This window comes from Syngnathoides biaculeatus, chromosome 19 (assembly GCF_019802595.1).
Source record: "Syngnathoides biaculeatus isolate LvHL_M chromosome 19, ASM1980259v1, whole genome shotgun sequence".
Lineage (NCBI taxonomy): Eukaryota > Metazoa > Chordata > Actinopteri > Syngnathiformes > Syngnathidae > Syngnathoides > Syngnathoides biaculeatus.
The window spans coordinates 2,306,949-2,325,811 of NC_084658.1; the positions used below are offsets into that span (position 1 = coordinate 2,306,949).

General features: G+C 41.0%; 2 protein-coding genes across 2 annotated transcripts in view; one reads left to right on the forward strand and one right to left on the reverse strand.

Moving 5' to 3' along the window:
- Positions 1 to 5,586: 5,586 nt before the first annotated feature.
- slc35b3 (solute carrier family 35 member B3) overlaps positions 5,587 to 18,863 on the reverse strand; it is a 37,633-nt gene continuing 24,356 nt past the window's right edge. The window contains exons 7-10 of the mRNA XM_061805545.1: positions 15,830 to 15,922; positions 9,287 to 9,398; positions 9,041 to 9,110; positions 5,587 to 8,354 (exon numbers count right to left, since the gene is read on the reverse strand). Coding sequence (XP_061661529.1) covers positions 8,204 to 8,354; positions 9,041 to 9,110; positions 9,287 to 9,398; positions 15,830 to 15,922 — 426 coding nt within the window. The 3' untranslated portion in view covers positions 5,587 to 8,203. The remainder of the gene's footprint in view (positions 8,355 to 9,040; positions 9,111 to 9,286; positions 9,399 to 15,829; positions 15,923 to 18,863) is intronic.
- Positions 9,408 to 15,820, forward strand: LOC133492816 (uncharacterized). Its single transcript, XM_061805544.1, has 2 exons — positions 9,408 to 14,381; positions 14,557 to 15,820. The coding sequence occupies exons 1-2, from the start codon at positions 13,189 to 13,191 to the stop codon at positions 14,606 to 14,608; spliced, it is 1,245 nt and encodes a 414-aa protein (XP_061661528.1). The 5' UTR covers positions 9,408 to 13,188; the 3' UTR covers positions 14,609 to 15,820.

Below are 18,863 nucleotides of genomic sequence, written 5' to 3' on the forward strand. Positions count from 1 at the left end.
ACCCAAAAATGGCAGCTTATCTACTCAACTACAATGCATGACGGAGCACCCAGGATTTATTGCCAGTCTGAACCCATGGGTACTGGAGGTCACCTACTTACAATTCCAGGAACAATATTGGCAGCGACTGAATTTTCCACAACATGAGTAAGAGTTATTTTTTAACAAAACAATATTGCTCCATATCAGCCCAGCTTTTTAGCATTTACATTCATCCTTCCATTTTCTTCATCGCTTATCCTCACAAGGGTCACGGGAGTGCTGGAGCCTATCCCAGTTGTCATCAAGCAGAAGGAAGTGGAGATCCCACTGGACATCCCAGAGAAAACACACGCAGGCACGGGGAGTACATGCAAACTCCACACATGTGGCCAGGATTGAACCCGAGTCCTCATAATTGTGAGGCCAACGCTTTACAGCTCTTCCTCGCTCGATTATAAGCAGCATTTGTCCAATCAATGCTTGTTCAAAAAAAGTCTCATTCTGGAAAATTGTCATATTTTCCTACTTTTTTGTGACATCAAGTTGGGAAATTTTTGGCAGAAATAACCTCGTGCCACTTCCATCCTGTTGTGTGCCAAAGATTCAGAGGGCCTAGAGTACACAGGATTTAAATGGTCTAATCCTAATTTTGTTTTTCTTTGTGGAAAGGTTGATGTTTATGTTTGTATATGAAGTAAAGATACACCACAGAAGTAGAATCATAGCATTTCTATTGAACTGGATGTGTATATTTTGTATAAACATGTTACATAACATTATCACAGAATTATTTGGTCTTTCAATAAGAGTACTTTGAGAACATCTGAGGTTGAAATACATGTTGCAGTATTCTCTCTGGTGTCGGAAATATGTTTCATCATGAATAGGCACTTCAGTCTGGTACCTTTTGGAATGGACCAAAGATGGAGATTCAGCATCTGGGGGTTCAATGTCAACCTCTTGCAGAAGATGCTTCCTGCATCATTTGCAATTAATAGAAAAATACGTTTCAAAGTTTAAAAAACAAGAAAAAATGTATTGATAAAACAGTGGCCTAGCTGGTAAAGTGTTGGCCTCACAGTTCTGAGGACCCAGTTTGATCTCAGCCCTGCCTCTTGCCTTTGGTGACCAGTTGAGGGTGTACCCTGCCTCCTACCCGTTCACAGCTGGGATAGGCTCCAGCACTCCCCGCGACCCCCATGAGGATGAGCAGCAAAGAAAATGGATGGATGTATGTATTGATGAAGCGCAGATTTATTTCATTCTATTTAATGGTTCACAAAGTGTTTTTGGTGTCGTGTGAGTGACTAGTATGTAATACTATAATGTTATGTAATATTTTAGTAAAATGAAAAAAAAAACATGCAACAAAATTAATACATAAAAAAACTAAAGGTTTGTATCCATTATCCATTTTCTTAGCCACTTATTCTGACGAGGGTTGCGGGAGTGCTGGAGCCTATCAAGAGGTAGGATACACCTGGAGCTGGTTGCCAACCAATTGACCCCTCCGTACAGGGCACTTAACCACGCCTCCTGAAGTTACGTCACCCCACGTGTGCTAACCTCAGACAAACAATTAGCAAAAATGGCAGCGCAGGAAGAAAAGACGAGAGCGAAATTGTCCGATTTACCATCTGATTTGTCACTCACATTCTTAGCGAATAGTGAAATATCATTGAAAAGCAGACAACAGGGCTTCAAGTATTTCAGCGAGGGGTATCTCAATGGTATTTCCATGCATATCGACGGAGAAACCATCGATATTAGCGCGAGATCTTTCCGGAGTCAGAGGAAGACCGAGAAGCCACATAATATAATATATTATAACCCAAAGACGAATTCGTCATCGACAGTTTCCTATTTTCGTGTCACCTATCACACTTGTGTGCAGAATCTGTATGTTTATATGTATAGCCGTTTGTGAACCGCTGTATGAAGGAAAAGAAGGCGAGGCTTGATTTAAGAGTTGTTTCTCTCGTTTTCTTTGTGTAACGTCACGCGCTCCCCTCAATAATTATTCTTGAATTAGTGCCGAAGCTACGTAAGACCCGACCGAGTACGACAATCACTACTTTATTGTCCTCAAACATCCTTCTTTCAGTCTTGGTGTCTCGGTGCACGTCGAAGGCTTTTAGGACTCGCTCGTCCTGTTTAGCTTAGCTCACTAGCCGCGAACAAAGAGAAACGTTTGTGCAGTCAGGTCCTCGCAAAGTATCGCTCAACACAGATCAAGTGTGTCAATCATTCACACGTAGCTATGTTATGCAAGCGAAGAACTGCTAATTAATTTATATGAGACATGTATTGAAAAGCTTGTCGAAGCGTGTCCAGGTTCAGGTGAAATGTTCACTGCATGTGACAGTCTTGACCAGGTTTGGAAAAATTAGCTCTCTTTGTTTTCACAAAGCTTACCCACTCTCTTCTGAGGCTTGGGGTCTTTGGAAAAATAATGCACACTGTGACCAGAATTATTCGAACTGCGACAAAACTGAACCACACACGTGATGACCATTGTTATGGATTTATTTTAACAATCACTGAGGAATTCTCGAAACCAGCGAGTCTCCGTCACAACACCGGTGCACCTTGAGTGATGTCAGAGGCTCTGCCCCCGAAATGAGTCATTTTTCAAAACTAGGTCAAAGTTTGCCGACTTTAATTCAAAAAGACATATTTTTGGAAAAAAAAAACATCTAACAGGATACATATTTTATGGTACAGTTGAACATATATTTTCATCTAGATATGACAATTTGTATTATAAATTACAAATTACAATCTCTTTGATAAAAAATAACTCTGTCTCCACCTAATCCATGGTGCAGACTGTTGATGTCAATGCATTTAATGCTGCTTTGACAAGTGGAAATGCTTAAAAAAAAGTCATTTCCTTTGGCCTCTACCCTATGTTATCCTTTACTTCAGTTGTATTGAATTGTCTTCTTTTAATTTTTGGCGCCATCCCTCCAAACTTGAAACATCCTCACCAATCTTGATCTTATCCAAACACACTGAGTGAAATGGGCATGGTTCATCAAAAATGTAAATTGTAGTCATGAGGCTGCCAGTTAGAAATATTTTTGAGCCATTAACACGTAAAAAGGTGAGAAGTATCATGTACGCATATTTTGTGTCGATACTTACATATTAGATATTAACCCTGCGAAAAATATTCTATAGCATTTCAATAGAAATCTATAGAATTTGTATGTGAATTTGTAATTTGTATAGAACTTTGGCTGTGAATTTCTACAGAACAAAATGTTACTGTAGAAATTCCACAGAAAGGTTTGAAGAACAGAAAGTGGCACTGAGCTTGATCTCAAATTTCTATAGAATTTGTACTCAAAATAATTTCTGTAGAACAATTTTCAAGTAACAACAGAGTTAATACACATTCTGAAGTCACATAATGAAATGCATCAAGTATTTGTGACAACATATAAAGACTGTCATGACTATGGAGATTTCAAAATAGGCCGCGGGGGTGGCATCCAGCAGGGGCCCCATCGCCACCGACGGCCGTGCTGGCACAGGCTTGTGCTACTTCCATGCCCGTTTCGGTGCGAAAGCGAAGAGGTGCCGCGCCCCTTGCAACTACGACGCGTTGGGAAACGCCAAAGCCCACGCTTCGCAGCGGCTGTGAGCGTGGGCGCGAAGAGCCGGCTGGTGTTCGTCAAGGACACCCTTTCCGGGTGCAAATTACTTTGCGACACCGGCGCCCAGAGGAGCGTCCTGATGGCCACTGCGGAAGACGCCGCTGGCGGGAGTCATGGGCCACCCCTACTGTCTGCTCATGGCTCCCCTATCCGCTTTTATGGCATGAGGACTGTGGACTTGTGTTTCGGGAGTCAGCGCTTCACATGGGACTTTGTCACTGCCAATGTCTCATTCCCTCTCCTCGGCGCTGATTTTTTTTGTGCCCACGGGCTGCTGGTGGATGTATCAAGTTCATCATGTAGGACAAACCCACTATTATAAAGCCTAAATCTTGAAAAATCGGAAACCAGTTGTCATTGTGTGGAAGAGTGCACTACGTTCACAAACCTTTAACCAGTTGGTTGAATTCAATTCAATTCAATTGGCCAACAAAAGACCAAGGAGAAGTCATCTTACCAAATCCGGATTTGAACCATGATTCCATAGTTTTAAAGATGCAGGTTGTGAAAACATCTCACCTGGATTTCCTCCCATTACATCTTGAGTACCAACGTGACCAACAAAAATAAACAGCTGACTTGTTTTTTTTTTTCTCAAGATTGAGTATTAAAATTTGCAGAGGTACCCACACCAACATTTCCAACTTTTCTCTATGGGGATAGGTTTGCATGTTTCGCCTGACAGCAGGTGGTGGTGAGTTGTATGCTGATGCAGTTGAATGAAGGAGAAGAAAATGAAGTCATAGTCTCTTGTGAATGGTGTAACATCTGCTGCAGGGAGGCTAGCCAGCTAGCTAGCCAGCCGCCATCTCAATTTGGAGCAAGCGCACGTGTGTCTTTCGCCATGGGGAGTGTGCGAGAGAGCAGTCAGTCCGGCATGTTTTCGCCTTCGGGCGGCTTTCATGGTTAGCTTCTTTGGATAGGAGTGCAGCTAGCTGACCTAGCCAGCTAGCTAATCTAGACAATGGGGCTTTCCAATTGGCTATTATTGTAGAAGTGATTGACAAGTTGGAAAGGTCCATTGGCATGTCTCATTTAAATCTGTCACTGCATACATATCAACAGTGTCATTCATTGATGTTGTATTTTTATATAAATGTATAATTTGGGATGTCTTGCATTTTGCATTGTTCATGTGTTGTTGTTTAGGGTTCCAAAAAAAAAAAAAAGTGCTGACGCTGCTTACTAAGATAAGGGACACCGTCAGGCATCAAGACCATAGGGCAGCACAAGAAGAGGACATCGACATTGAACAGATAAAATCTCTGGCCGACTTCGTTGTCCTTGATTAGAAGGTGACAGGAGACCAGATTAAGTATGGAAAAAGTTGTTGAGTTTAACTTAACAAACTAGTTCCTAATTTTGCCATTCTTTTTGATTTTGATTGAAAATGTTGGTAACCCTCAAGTAAAATATCAAACAGATCCTGAAGAGGTAATTGAATATTATATATTTTGTACAGAATGTTTTTTTTATCAGTAATATAGTTGAGAATCGGGTGAAGATTTTGTACTTGTTTTAACTTTCACACGATATTGCATTTATTAATACAATTGAATGTATTTTGTGTGCTGTTTGCAGACTTCTGAACAATGAGGTCCTTCAAATGCCCTTTCTATGAACAAAATATGGATTCTTGCATTGGATAGATTCCTAACTGATAGTTATAATGTTTGCCAGACGTAATAATAACCAAGTCTCTTAATTTTGAACTGAGAATGTGTCTTGAGAAACCACAAGGGGACCCTGAGTGATGTATGAACTGCAGTCATGTCATGACTGAAATATGCGCCTGACAGATGCAGTGGCAGGAAACAGGACGGGAGGAACCCAGATGGACAGCAAATATGACATATAGTTAAAGTTCACATAGTGGAATATTTTATTTTATTTGTAACATAATTTAAGGAAAGGTTTGTTCTAAATGACAGAAAAAAGTTATTTATTCTAAATGTTAAACATGCATGTATTACTGTGAGCTGAATAACCTGTTTGTAATTGTCTGTATGATTGAAAGACAGTCTGGTTTCACACTGCATAATAAAGGTTTCTATCATCTATGATGTTTTAATGGCTCAATGATTGAATGTATGTGGGATTGTCACATTAATGCAATTTACGAATACAAAGTAGAAGCAATGTCGTTTCAGTTCTTTCGAACAGTTCTCTAGAACAGAACTGTCTTCAGAAAACAGTTCTATAGAACAATGGTCTTAAAGTACTTGAGTACAATTTCATTAGAACAGTTCTATAGAACTTGGGTCCTCAAGTTATATTGAATTTCTACAGCATTTCCATAGATATTTCTATAGAAATGCTGTAGAAATGTTCTATAGAAAAAGTTTAGCAGGGAACTACTAAACTCCAGAACTTTACATCCAAAACAGGTTTTTAAGACTGTAGGAATTATAGTAGTTTTGAAATAAGCCTCCCACTTTCTAAATGACCAAAAGTAATGGGACAAATTCGATGATTACTACTTCTACTACCTCATTTAGGTGCGCCGGCTGCTGAGCCAGTACAAGAATAACTATAGTCGCTAGCAAATACAGTGATAATAATACAAAATTATGTTCATTTACCTTAAAAATAAGCAAAGTGTACATAATGGAAAGAATAAGAAAAACATTTGTTCATCTACCTTTGGCGTTGAGCAAATATGCAAAGTGTGCATGGCGAACAAAAAGGCATTGTCAGGGACAGAAGTGGAGGCACGCACTTAACTTAATTCCACCAAAATTAATAAATTCAACAAACAGCAAATTCAAAAGAAACATTAACTTTCAATGTTGCGTGAAATACCAATCCAAGGACATTTGCCTTTGACGGCTTTTAATAATCTTACATAAATTTACAAGGCAAACGTCATTCAAGGGAGCGATAGCTCGACTAGGTAACATTTTCTGGATGATTCTTTTGAAATAATTCGTAAATGTCATGGAATTTTGTCAACACTTCTTTTATTCTGGCTGACACAATAGTGGCCCCCCTCTATGCCGCAAACTGCTGGTGTATTGCCTGTTGCATCGTCCCCAGCTCCTTTAGCTCATCTGTCGAAAGATCCACGTGGGGCTATTGGACGTGGAAAGATCATCGTGTGCTCCTGCACTCGCTGATGTCCTCAGCCTTTCCGAGCGAAACAATTTCCTTAACTTCAGGTTCAAACTCAACTTCAAACCTTTAAAAATCCTGTGGCGCAATAGCAGCATGAAGCCACAAGGATGCATGTCTTTTTCATACTTCTTGACAATTTCTTGTTTTGTTTTGATGGACAAAACAACTGTGTTCTTTTCACTGGCATTGGCAATTTCTGGGGGCCCATGGTGAAAAAAGATGAATAAATCCGGAAAGAAATTGTATAGTATGAGTGTGCGCAAGCATATGACAATGGATTCGGTGATGAAGATACAGGAAGTCCATCACTGGAAAAGATTGACTTACCAACCCAACAAAAAAAAAGAAAAAAAACTTAGTCATCACTCATAGCCAATGGAGGGATGTGATGCCAGGAAGATGCTGTGACAGTAGCCAATGGAGAGCAGCTCTATCGCGCCACTTTCAAACCAAGATACAGTACAGGATGTTTACGTTCGTTGGAATCCAGCCGCATTTTTTCCCCTTTCGTATCCTGAATTTCTTTCGTAACTACAGACGAACAATTTTCGGTGAGGCTTTTCGTAACCTGAATCTCTTGTTATAAGAGATTTTCCCTAGTAGAGGTGCCAATGTATCAAATCAAATACTGAAAACTTCAGCATGTTAGAGGAGCTGAACACCTCCATCAGCATTGTGTGATGTCTCGTTGTGGTTTGGGTGGAAATGATTTTTTTTTTCTTTTTGAACAAAAATGTAGTTCCATAATCTTTGAAACATTTTGTTTCATTTCAAAACTACTTGGGTGGTTTAGAGACAAAATGTTGAGAACTGTGTCAGTGTCTCAATAGTTAAGGACATTGACACCACCTAATACTTTGGTGAGTGCAAAGTCACGGAAAGACTTGTTCTAACAATACAACATACGGAGATTGTTTTATTGTTAAAAAAAAAAAAAAGATGGTTCATCCAAACACATAATGATAGCACATTGTAGTATTTGAATAGAACACTCCAAAATCATATTTGATGCAAACATTCAAAGAGCAAATTCTTCATAGTTGAAAAACTTTTAAAATAAATCTACTTTTTCTGGCACGTAGTAATTAATAGTAATTAATGTAAAATATAGTTCTACTGAGATGGGGCTGAGGTGGGGGTAACTTCCTACACAACTTTCCTCCTGCTTTGGTCTTCAGTGTCCACGTTGGCAACACTGTTGATATGGATTCAAAAACAGCCTACCAACAATTATTCCTTCTGATACCAACAACCCTTTCAGTTTGAGGCAGTTTCACTCTGTCCCAGTTGTCTCCTGCTAGAGCAAGCCCCAAAATTCCATAAGGTGTTGTAGTACAGTCATTGGGCATGTGAGGCTGATTGGTGGAAAAAGAACACACATCCTTTGCTCTATGTTGATCGTATGAAGCCCAAAGCCCGTGATCGGATCCACCAATGGACACCTCTCATACATTGTGTGAAAGAAGTCGGACTTTCTTTTCATTCAGCAGCCAGCTCCTAAGGTCCTTGAGTGAGGGAAGCTTCATTCTCTCGCTGTTTTTATTGTAAACATTCAAGAAGATGCCAAAGACAACCAGAAGGCCACCCCAGATGTACCTGAGGAGGGGTTGGGGAGAAGTTGGAGGAGGCAACAGAGGTTTAAGATTCTAGAGTGACCCAAATGTCACCTTTCAAACTGGAACAGGCAGTTTATATTTTTTTTGTATTTGTATTTTTGCAAGAACTCAAGTGTTACACGGCACAATATATTTTCCTTCACTGAAGGAAGAAATTTTTTCCATTAAGGGATTCATCTGCAAATGACTGACCAAAAATAATTATACTTGTAACACTTTGTCTACTCTGAACATGTTGGTATGATACTAAGATAAAATGTAGTTCTACATACAAACATGATGATTTGAGATTGTGATTTTATCACTATACATAGAATTATTTTAGTTTTTAATTAGACTGGATCTCATTAAAGACTAACAAATCCAAAATAAAGTCAGTAAGCATAAAATATGAGTTGCAGTTACTGTGAAAGAAAACTCGTGTTGTGTTGGAACGAAATCATGTTAGCAGTAAGAATTATGACCTTTTTGACAGAGCCGATGAGTAAGTCCACCAGTGAGTCATAGATGTGGAGAGCTGTACATAAAGGTACAGCAATTGGATTGAAGACCAGAAAATAAGGTTCAGGGAAGGCAAAGCTAAGTTTTCTTAGTCAAAGCAGAGTTCAGTGGTCACAGAGTTTAACAGAACAACACTGTCCAAAGGGTAAAGGTGGCAGTACTTACTGAAAAGTGAAGGGTTTGGTGAAGAACATGAAGGAAAATACAATTGACATGGCTTTCCGCCCTGTAGTCACTGCAAAGAAAAACAGTCATTGTCCTGGCAACAATCGTTGCACGAGTTATTTTATATTGATTTTAATTTCAAGCAAACAATTTAAGACTTTCTGATCTGTCTTTTTAATAGATAGTATTTTGAGTGCAATTGTACTAAAAATAATTAAAATCATATCCAGATATTGGAAAACTGACCTGTAACTGCAACCAGAGCATCAAACAGCTTAATCAAAGCCAACACAAAAGAGATGCCCAAAAAACCAGAAAGAGAGAAAAAGAACGCATAGCCATACGTCTTCACAGGGTCCTAAGAGAAGTTGAAGAGATTATAATTAAAAATAGCAGATTCATATTTGTTCAATAGTGCATTTTCTTGTGTATATCTACCCATGTAGAACACGCAATCCTAAAGTTGACCTCAAAATTCTTGAAAACCCTTCTACCTCTGTTTAATACATTTGGACGATGCATGATTTTGGTTCTACCCATATGATCAAAACAAAGCACTATCGATACTTTGTTTTTTCAGAATTATTCAGACGTACTTTATTTAATGGAGTATTTTGTTTTTTAAAAATTATTCAGTAGGACTTTATTTAATGCAGCCCTAAAGGGGATACAAGCCAGTGCAATCTGTAGGCCGGTCCCAAGCCCAGATAAATGCAGAGGGTTGCGTCAAGAAGGGCATCCGACATAAAACAACCAAAAAATTATGAGCATTCATCGAAAGATTAACATACCAGATTGGTCGTGACCCGGGTTAACAACGCCCGGCCCGGCACAGTCAACATGCAGGGTATCGGCGTAAATTCAGCTACTGTGGGTTGAAGACAAATAAGAGGAGGAACGCGAATTCATCGGCAGAAGAAGAGGAATGCACTGAGCCTACAACTCAGTGCCAGGACTTTGAATGTTGGGACTATGACAGGAAAAGCTCAGGAGGTGGATGACATGATGATAAGGAGAATGGTTTATATACTTTGCATCCAATAGAGCAGGTAGAAAGGTAGTAAGGCTAGAAGTTTAGGGGCAGGGTTCAAATTATTTCACCATGGAGTAGATGAGAAGAGAAATGGAGTAGGAATTACTTTAAAAAGAAGAGCTGGCTAAGAATGTCTTGGAGGTCAAAAGAATATCAGATTGAGTGATGAGGTTGAAATTTGAAATTGAGGGTGTTATATATAATATGATTACCGGCTACCCCCCACAGGTAAAATGTGACCTCGGATTGAAAGAGAAATTTTAGAAGGTACTAGATGAAGTAGTGCTGAGCATCCCAAAGAGAGAAAGTTGTGATTTGAAGTGAGACAGGCTCTCGATGGACAGGAGGAGCTCCGGAAGATTGGATTACAATAGCCAAGATGATCAGAGAGATGGGCAGGAGAGTACTTCGTGTGTCTTCTGATAGGAAAGGGGAGAAGGAGACTTGGTGGTGGGACCCTAAAATACAGGATGTCATACAAAGAAAGAAGTTAGCGAAGAAGTAGTGGGACACAGAGGACTGAGGAGAGGCGAAAGGAATACAGTAAAATACGACGGACAAAGGTAGTGGCGATGTGTAGAGCTGTGTGAACTACAGAGGAATAAAGATGATGAGCCACACAATGAAGTTATGGGAAAGAGTAGTGGAGGCTAGACTCACCACAGAGGTAAGTATCTGCGAGCAACAGTATGGTTTCATCCCTAGAAAGAGTACCACAGATGCATTATTTGCCTTGAGGGTGCGAATTAAAAAGTAGAGAGAAGGTCAGAAGGAGCTACATTGTGTCTTCATGGATCTTGAGAAAGCCTATGACAGAGTACCAAGAGAGGAACTGTGGTACTGCATGCTTAAGTCTGGTGTGGTTGGGAAATATGTTAGAATAGTACAGGACATGTATGAGGACACCAGAGCAGTGGTGAGGTGTGTAGGTGTGACAGAAGAATTTAAGGTAGAGGTGGGACTGCATCAGGGATCAGCTCTGAGCCTCTTCCTGTTTGCTGTAGTAATGGATAGACTGACAGATGAGGATAGACTGGAATCCCCTTGGACCATGATGTTCCCAGATGACATTGTGATTTGCAGTGAAAGCAGACAGCGGGTGGAGGAACAATTAGAAAGATGAAGGCATGCACTGGAAAGGAGAGGAATGACGATTAGCCGAAGTAAATCAGAATACAGTACCTTGTGAAAGTATTCGGCCCCCTTGAACTTTTCAACCTTTCTCCACATTTCAGACTTCAAACATATAGATATAAAATTTTAATTTTTTTGTGAAGAATCAATAAGTGGGACAATTGTGAAGTGGAATGAAATTTATTGGATAATTTATACTTTTTTAACAAATAAAAAAATGAAAAGTGGGGCGTCAAATATTATTCAGCCCCTTTAATTTCAGTGCAGCAAACTCACTCCAGACGTTCTGTGAAGATCTCTGAATGATCCAATGTTGACCGATGATAAATAGAATCCACCTGTGTGTAATCAAGTCTCTGTACAAATGCACCTGCTCTGTGATGGTCTCAGGGTTCTGTTTAAAGTGCAGAGAGCATCATGAAGACCAAGGGATACACCAGGAAAGTCTGAGATACTGTTGTGGAGAAGTTTCAAACCGGATTTGGATACAAAAAGATTTGCCAAGGTTGAAACATTTCAAGGAGCACTGTGCAAGCAATCATATTGAAATGGAAGGAGTATCAAACCACTGCAAATCTACCAAGACCCGGCTCTCCCTCTAAAGTTGCACCTCGAAGGAGAAGACTGATCAGAGATGGAACCAAGAGGCCAATGATCACTCTGCATGAACTGCAGAGATCTAAAGCTGAGGTGGGAGAGTCTGTCCATCGGACAACAATCAATCGTACATTGCAGAAATCTGGCGTTTATGGAAGAGTGGCAAGAAGAAAGCCCTTTCTCAAAGATATCCATAAAAAGTCTCATTTAAAGTTTGCCACAAGTCACCTGGGACACACACCAAACATGTGGAAGAAGGTGTTCTACTCAGATGAAACCAAAATTAAACTTTTTGGCCACAATCCAAAATGATATGTTTGACGTAAAAGCAACACAGCTCATCACCCTGAACACATATCCCCACTGTAAAACATGGTTGGTGACAGCTTCATGGTTTGGGCCTGCTTTTCTTTAGCAGGGACAGGGAAGATGGTTAAAATATATGGGAAAATGAAAGGAGCCAAATACACGACCATTTTGGAAGAAAACCTGTTGGAGTCTGCAAAAGAACTGTGACTGGGATGGAGATTTATCTTCCAACAGGGCAAAAGCCATAAAGCCAAATCGACAATGGAATGGCTCACAAACAAACGTATCAAGGTGTTAGAATGGCCAAGTCAAACTCCAGACCTGAATCCAATCGAGAATCTGTGGGCAGAGTTGAAGACTGCTGTTCACAAACACATGCTGAGGGTTGCGTCAGGAAGGGCATCCGGCGTAAAAACTGTGCCAAACAAATATGAGCGTTCATCAAAAGAATCCCATACCGGATCGGTCGTGGCCCGGGTTAACAACGCTCGCCCCCGGCACTGCTAACCTGCAGGGCGTCAGTGGAAATTCAGCGACTGTGGGTCGAAGACAAAGAAGAGGAGGAAACCGGATCTATCGTCATAAGAAAAAGAGGAATGCACAGAGCCTACAACTAAGTGTAGGGACTTTGAATGTTGGGACTATGACAGGAAAAGCTCAGGAGTTGGTTGACATGATGATTAGGAGAAAGGTTGATATTCTGTGCATCCAAGAGAGCAGGTGGAAAGGTAGTAAGGCTAGAAGTTTGGGAGCAGGGTTTAAATTATTCTACCATGGAGTAGATGGGAAGAGAAATGGAATAGGGGTTATTTTAAAGGAAGAGCTGGCTAAGAATGTCTTGGAGGTGAAAAGAGTATCAGATTGAGTGATGAGACTAAAATGTGAAATTGAGGGTGTTATGTATAATGCGGTTAGCGGCTATGCCCTACAGGTGGGATGTGACCCAGAGTTGAAAGAGAAATTCTGGAAGGACCTAGATGAAGTAGTTCTGAGCATCCCAGACAGCGAGAGAGTTGTGATTGGTGCAGATTGTAATGGACATATTGGTTGAGGAAACAGGGCCAACGAAGAAGTGATGGGTAAGTACATCATCCAGGAAAGGAACTTTGAGGGACAGATGGTGGTGGACTTTGCAAAAAGGATGGAGATGGCTGTAGTGAACACTTATTTCCAGAAGAGGGAGGAACATATCGTGACCTACAAGAGCGGAGGTAGAAGCACGCAGGTGGATTATATTTTGTGCAGACGATGTAATCTGAAGATTACTGACTGTGAAGTAGTGGTACGGGAGAGTGTAGCTCAACAGCATAGGATGGTGGTGTGTAGGATGACTCTGGTAGTGGGTAGAAAGATTAAGAAGACAAAGGTAGAGCAGAGAACCATGTGGTGGAAGCTGAGAAAGGAAAAATGTTGTGTGGCTTTTCGGAAAGAGGTGAGACAGGCTCTCGATGGACAGCAGAAGCTCCCGGAAGACTGGACTACGACAGCCAAGGTAATCAGAGAGACAGGCAGGAGAGTACTTGGTGTGTCTTCTGGTAGGAAAGGGGAGACGGAGACTTGGTGGTGGAACCCCAAAATACAGGGAGTCATACAAAGAAAGAGATTATCGAAGAAGAAGTGGGACACTGAGAGGACTGAGGAGAGGCGGAAGGAATACATCGAGATGCGACGTAGGGCAAAGGCTAAACAGGAGGCATATAAAGACATGCACACCAGGTTGGACACGAAAGAAGGAGAAAAGGATCTCTACAGGTTGGCCAGACAGAGGGCGAGAGATGGGAAGGATGTGCAGCAGGTAAGGGTGATTAAGGATAGAGATGGAAATGTGTTGACTGGTGCCAGTAGTGTGCTAAATAGATGGAAAAAATACTTTGAGAAGTTGATGAATGAAGAAAATGAGAGAGAAGGAAGAGTTGAAGAGGCAAGTGTGAAGGACCACGAAGTGGCAATGATTACTAAGGGGGAAGTTAGAAAGGCACTACAAAGGATGAAAAATGGAAAGGCAGTTGGTCCTGATGACATACAGCTGGAGGTATGGAAGCAATTTGGAGAGATGGCTGTGGAGTTTTTGACGAACTTATTCAACAGAATACTAGCAGAAGAAAAGGTGCCTGAAGAATGGAGGAAAAGTGTTCTAGTTCCCATTTTTAAAAACAAAGGCGCTGTTCAGAGGAATAAAGTTGAGGGCAAAGTTTATAAACCGACCATGTTGTACGGATTAGAGATGGTGGCACTGGAGACAACAGGAAGCAGGAAGCAGAACTGGAGGTGGCAAAAATGAAGATGTTGAGGTTCTCGCTAGGAGTGAGCAGGTTGGATAGGATTAGAAATAGCCAAAGTTGGATGATTTGGAAACAAGGTTCGAGAAAGCAGACTTCGATAGTTTGGACATGTCCAGAGCCGGGATAGTGAGTATATTGGTAGAAGCGTGCTGAGGATGGAGTTGGCATGCAAAAGAGCGAGAGGAAGAGCAAAGATCTCATAATAATCAATGATGGTTGTTATTCAATCATCATTCGTTAAAAAAAAATCCCAAATTCTGCCAATGTATGTAAACTACTCAGCACCTTTGTACATATATCCAATCAGATATAGTCAAAACCACAATTCAGGGAGTCCTCAGTCTAAAACAGATCTGTTCCTAGAAAAGCGACTTAACTTGAATTTCGACTTAAGTCTGATTCCACCATTAAAGTCAGAACTTATCCCAAAATACTTTATATAAAAAACAAATACATTGAAATAAACAAGATGATGTACTTAGCATTACTGCTGAGAGGTGGATGGAGAAGAAGAAGGGGAGGCTGTGCTTAGCTATTCTGAACCTGGTCCTCAATCCTCTCCATCTCGACAAGTATCAAAGAACCTTGTTTTATGATCATTGTATCCAACAAAGGAACGGAAACCTTCATCAATGTGCTAAAATACAGGCTTTGTCTTAAATAATTCTCACCGCGGTCGACCACTGAATCTTTGGTGGTGTTGGTGTCTCTCCTTTCTCCAATCGTTTTATGATCTTGAGCTTTGTTTCCATGGTAATGGATTTTCTTTTCGCTGCAGAAGCATTGCGAAAAGACACAGCATTCTTCTTTGGGGTGATAATGTCGAAAAAGGCGGGCAAAAAAAGTAAAGATACTCCCGGGGCACAAACATTGACAAGCATTAGCCAGACAAAATGGTGGACGGGAACGGGCGTTGTAAAGTCGAAACATCTTAGGTCGAGATGGTCTTAACCCGAGGACTCCCTGTATTTAGTTCGTTACTGAGATCTCTCAATGCTATTAGGTACATTAGGCCACAATAAAGATTTCTGTAGCGGTGAAATTGTAGAATGAAATTGTACACCTTTCATAACCTCAATGTGGTGATGGCATATTGGAGTCCAAGAGTACACCTTTCTCATTAGTTCTAGGTGGTGGTGGCATATTGGGATGAAAGTGTACATCTTTTTCATAACCTCGAGATGGCGGGATACTTTTATAAAATGTGCAAGATGACACGCTGTGGCGACCCCTAAAGGGACAAGCCAAAAGAAAAAAGTGCAAGTTTTTTCCAATTTCCTTGATATCTGTGTATCAGCCGCACTCCTGATTTTTTACAACTTTGGGTGGAAAAACATTGTATTATACACAAGAAATTACGGTACATATTCCTGATGATGACCTTTTATCATCACATTAGCTTTACAATTAAATTGCAAAGATGTGTGTACTCACCTCTGAGAAGAAAGCCACAGCTGGTCCCAGTCCACCCACACAGAACAGTCCTGTCAATATGTACACGAACCCGATGGAGTATGAGTACAGCACCTGCAAACACATTGCGCACACACCCACGGGCACACAAACACACACACCCACGGGCACACAAACACACACACAAAACATCCACATCCAAGACTCAAATAGTGGCGACAAAGATTACAGTTATTCCTCTCTACTTTGCGCTTCACCTATTGCGGATTCAGTGCATTGTCCCCCCCCAAAAAAAAACAAAAAAAATGAAAAGCTGGATTGGCTTACAGTACGTACTATATTACGTGAGGCGCATTGATACAACGAGGATTGAAACAAGGCCCCAATGGAACATGTTGACCAATGAAGCAAAAATAAAGAAATAAATTGATTGGTTTCCGGCGCGACATCGACCAATGAGAGCATGAGTGGCTTTATCCCGTAAGCTAATTGGTCGTACATCATCAAAGCCTTACACAGCAATTTCCCTTGTCCCACCAATTTCCTTGTTGTGCACATTGTCTCGTCCATGTTATTGACAGTCTCGCATATGTACTGTATCTTAGTGTTGTATTTGTGATAACTTTTTTTTTTTTTTAAAAGCGATAACATTTTTTGATTCTGTAGTTACAATACCACGTCAGCGTTGTGCCCTGGCAAAAGCTTCCTCCGCGGCGCCCAAGAGATGGTGACTTTGCGTGCACATTTATACTTCTAGAGATCCAGCAGGAAGAATGGGCTCCTATGTGGGAGTACTTTCATACTTTTTGGGATCCAGCGGGAGGAATGGACTCCTATTTGGGTGCACTTTTTCCTTTTTGGGGTCCAGGAGGAGGAACCAACCACTTTGTGCAGCAAAGGGCAGGGGAACCGTGGGACCTATTGTGATGTCCTCCAGGGCTTACGACAGGGCACTTTTCTCCTTGTTGGACCCCTGCATAATGATTCTCCCCCATGACGATGACATGATAAGTTGCATGCTTTTTGGCCAGTAAAGGCTGGTTTTAATTTTTTTTTTTTAATATACAGCCTCAGAAATGTGCCTCACTATGGTTCTGCTTGTCTTTACGTGGAGCAAGAGTTTCCGAGATGGTGGGCGCAAGTTTTTAACATGGATGAAAAGGGGCTTTTTTGGAAGAGGACGGCTACGCGTACTTCTTCAAGGACCGTGATTACGATCATCATATTGCAATGTTGCACATGAGTGAACTTAATGCCTCTTTGAGCCTCTCCTTTGCTGTGTGTGTGTGTGTGAGAGAGAGAGAGAGAGAGAGAGAGAGAGAGAGAGAGAGAGAGAGAGAGAGAGAGAGAGAGAGAGAGGAGAGAGAGAGAGAGAGAGAGGAGAGAGAGAGAGAGAGAGAGAGAGAGAGAGAGAGAGAGAGAGATGGGACTGCAGGTGTGTGGAAACAGCGTGAGCAGTTGTGCAGTTTACAAGTTTAGCGAGGGTGATTAGGGAGGAGTACTGTTTAAAGTGTATGCCAGCACCCAATGCACCTTTTTGGTAATATACAGTTTTTTTTTTTTATTCAGAATTCAAATCTGAAATCCGTTATGAAGGAAACTATTTTATTTTTTGATTATCGTCAACAAATGATTGCACATTGCTTGATCCACCGGAAAAAGACGACAGCACAGGGGGAATTAGACGACTAGACCCGATACGTCACTAAAGGTGACAACATGGTGACCATTGGACTACATTGTGAGAATAACGATGAATGTTCTGATATTTCGAGCGATGAACACTATTGTGAAGGGTCCCACAAAGACAGTGAAGAATACGAGCTTAATAAAGGCGTTAAAGGTTATCAATTTGGCCCAGTTAAGAGAGCACACACGTTCGAATGGAGATGAAATGGCTGGCCAAAAAGGTGCCAAGAATGTAGGGAGAAGGATATGCCTCATGTTGGAAACAAAGACTGGTAAGCATTTGTGAAGTTCATGTTTGGTTTAGTTAGTCATAAACTGCTAAATAGTAAAGGCTTCGAGATCCTGAATGTATACACAAAGTTTTTGGTCCTTTTTTAAAAATATGCAAATGCCGTATATGTAGCAAATAGTGACGCGACTTCCCCGCCGTTCATTGTCCAGAGCGATGGATCTGCCTGTGCTTGTAAGATAAACTATCAACAGTACGATGTGCGTCACTATTTTCCGTGTACAAGGCTTGTTTATTATTGTACCAAAACACAAAGAATATAACGTAGTCCACAGTCTAAGTTGGTAAATTTTCACAAATAAGGATTCCAATGAATGAAATCCATTTAAAATGGTAACAAGTTAATTTGAGAGCAAAAGCTGGGGGTGCTAGAGCCTATCCCAGCTGTTATCATGCAGAAAGAAGTGGAGATCTCGACTGGACATCCTCGAGAACGCACGCAGGCAAAAGGAGAACGTGCAAACTCCACACGGGTAGAACCCGGGTCCTCATAATTGTGAGGCCAACACTTTGCAGCTGCTGCCCCGTGTCGCGCTACTTAAAGCAGCATTTGTCCAATCAATGCTTGTTTAAACAAAGTCTCATTCTGGAAATTTGTTGTGTTGGGAAATTTTTGACAGAAATAACCGCATGCTACTTCCATGCTGCTGTGTCAAAGATTCGTGAAACCTTACCTAATTCAGAAGGCCAAGAGTACGCAGGATTTAAATGGTCTACATCCTGATCTTTTTTCCCCCTTTGTTTAAACGTTGATGTATACGTTTGTATATGAAGTAAACATACACCACAGAAGTAGAATCATAGTACTTTTATTGAACTGTATGCTTATATTTTGTATAAATATGTTGCATAACATTAGCACAGAATTATTATTTGTTCTTTCAATAAGAGTACTTTGAGAACACCTGAGGTTGAAATACTTGTTGCAGTATTCTCTCAGCTGTCGGAAAGAGGTGTTCCGTCATGAATAGGCACTTCAGTCTGGCAACTTTTGGAATGGACCAAAGATGGAGATTCAGAATCTGCTGGTTCGATGTCAACCTCTTGTGCAGAAGATGCTTCCTGTAACATCTGTAA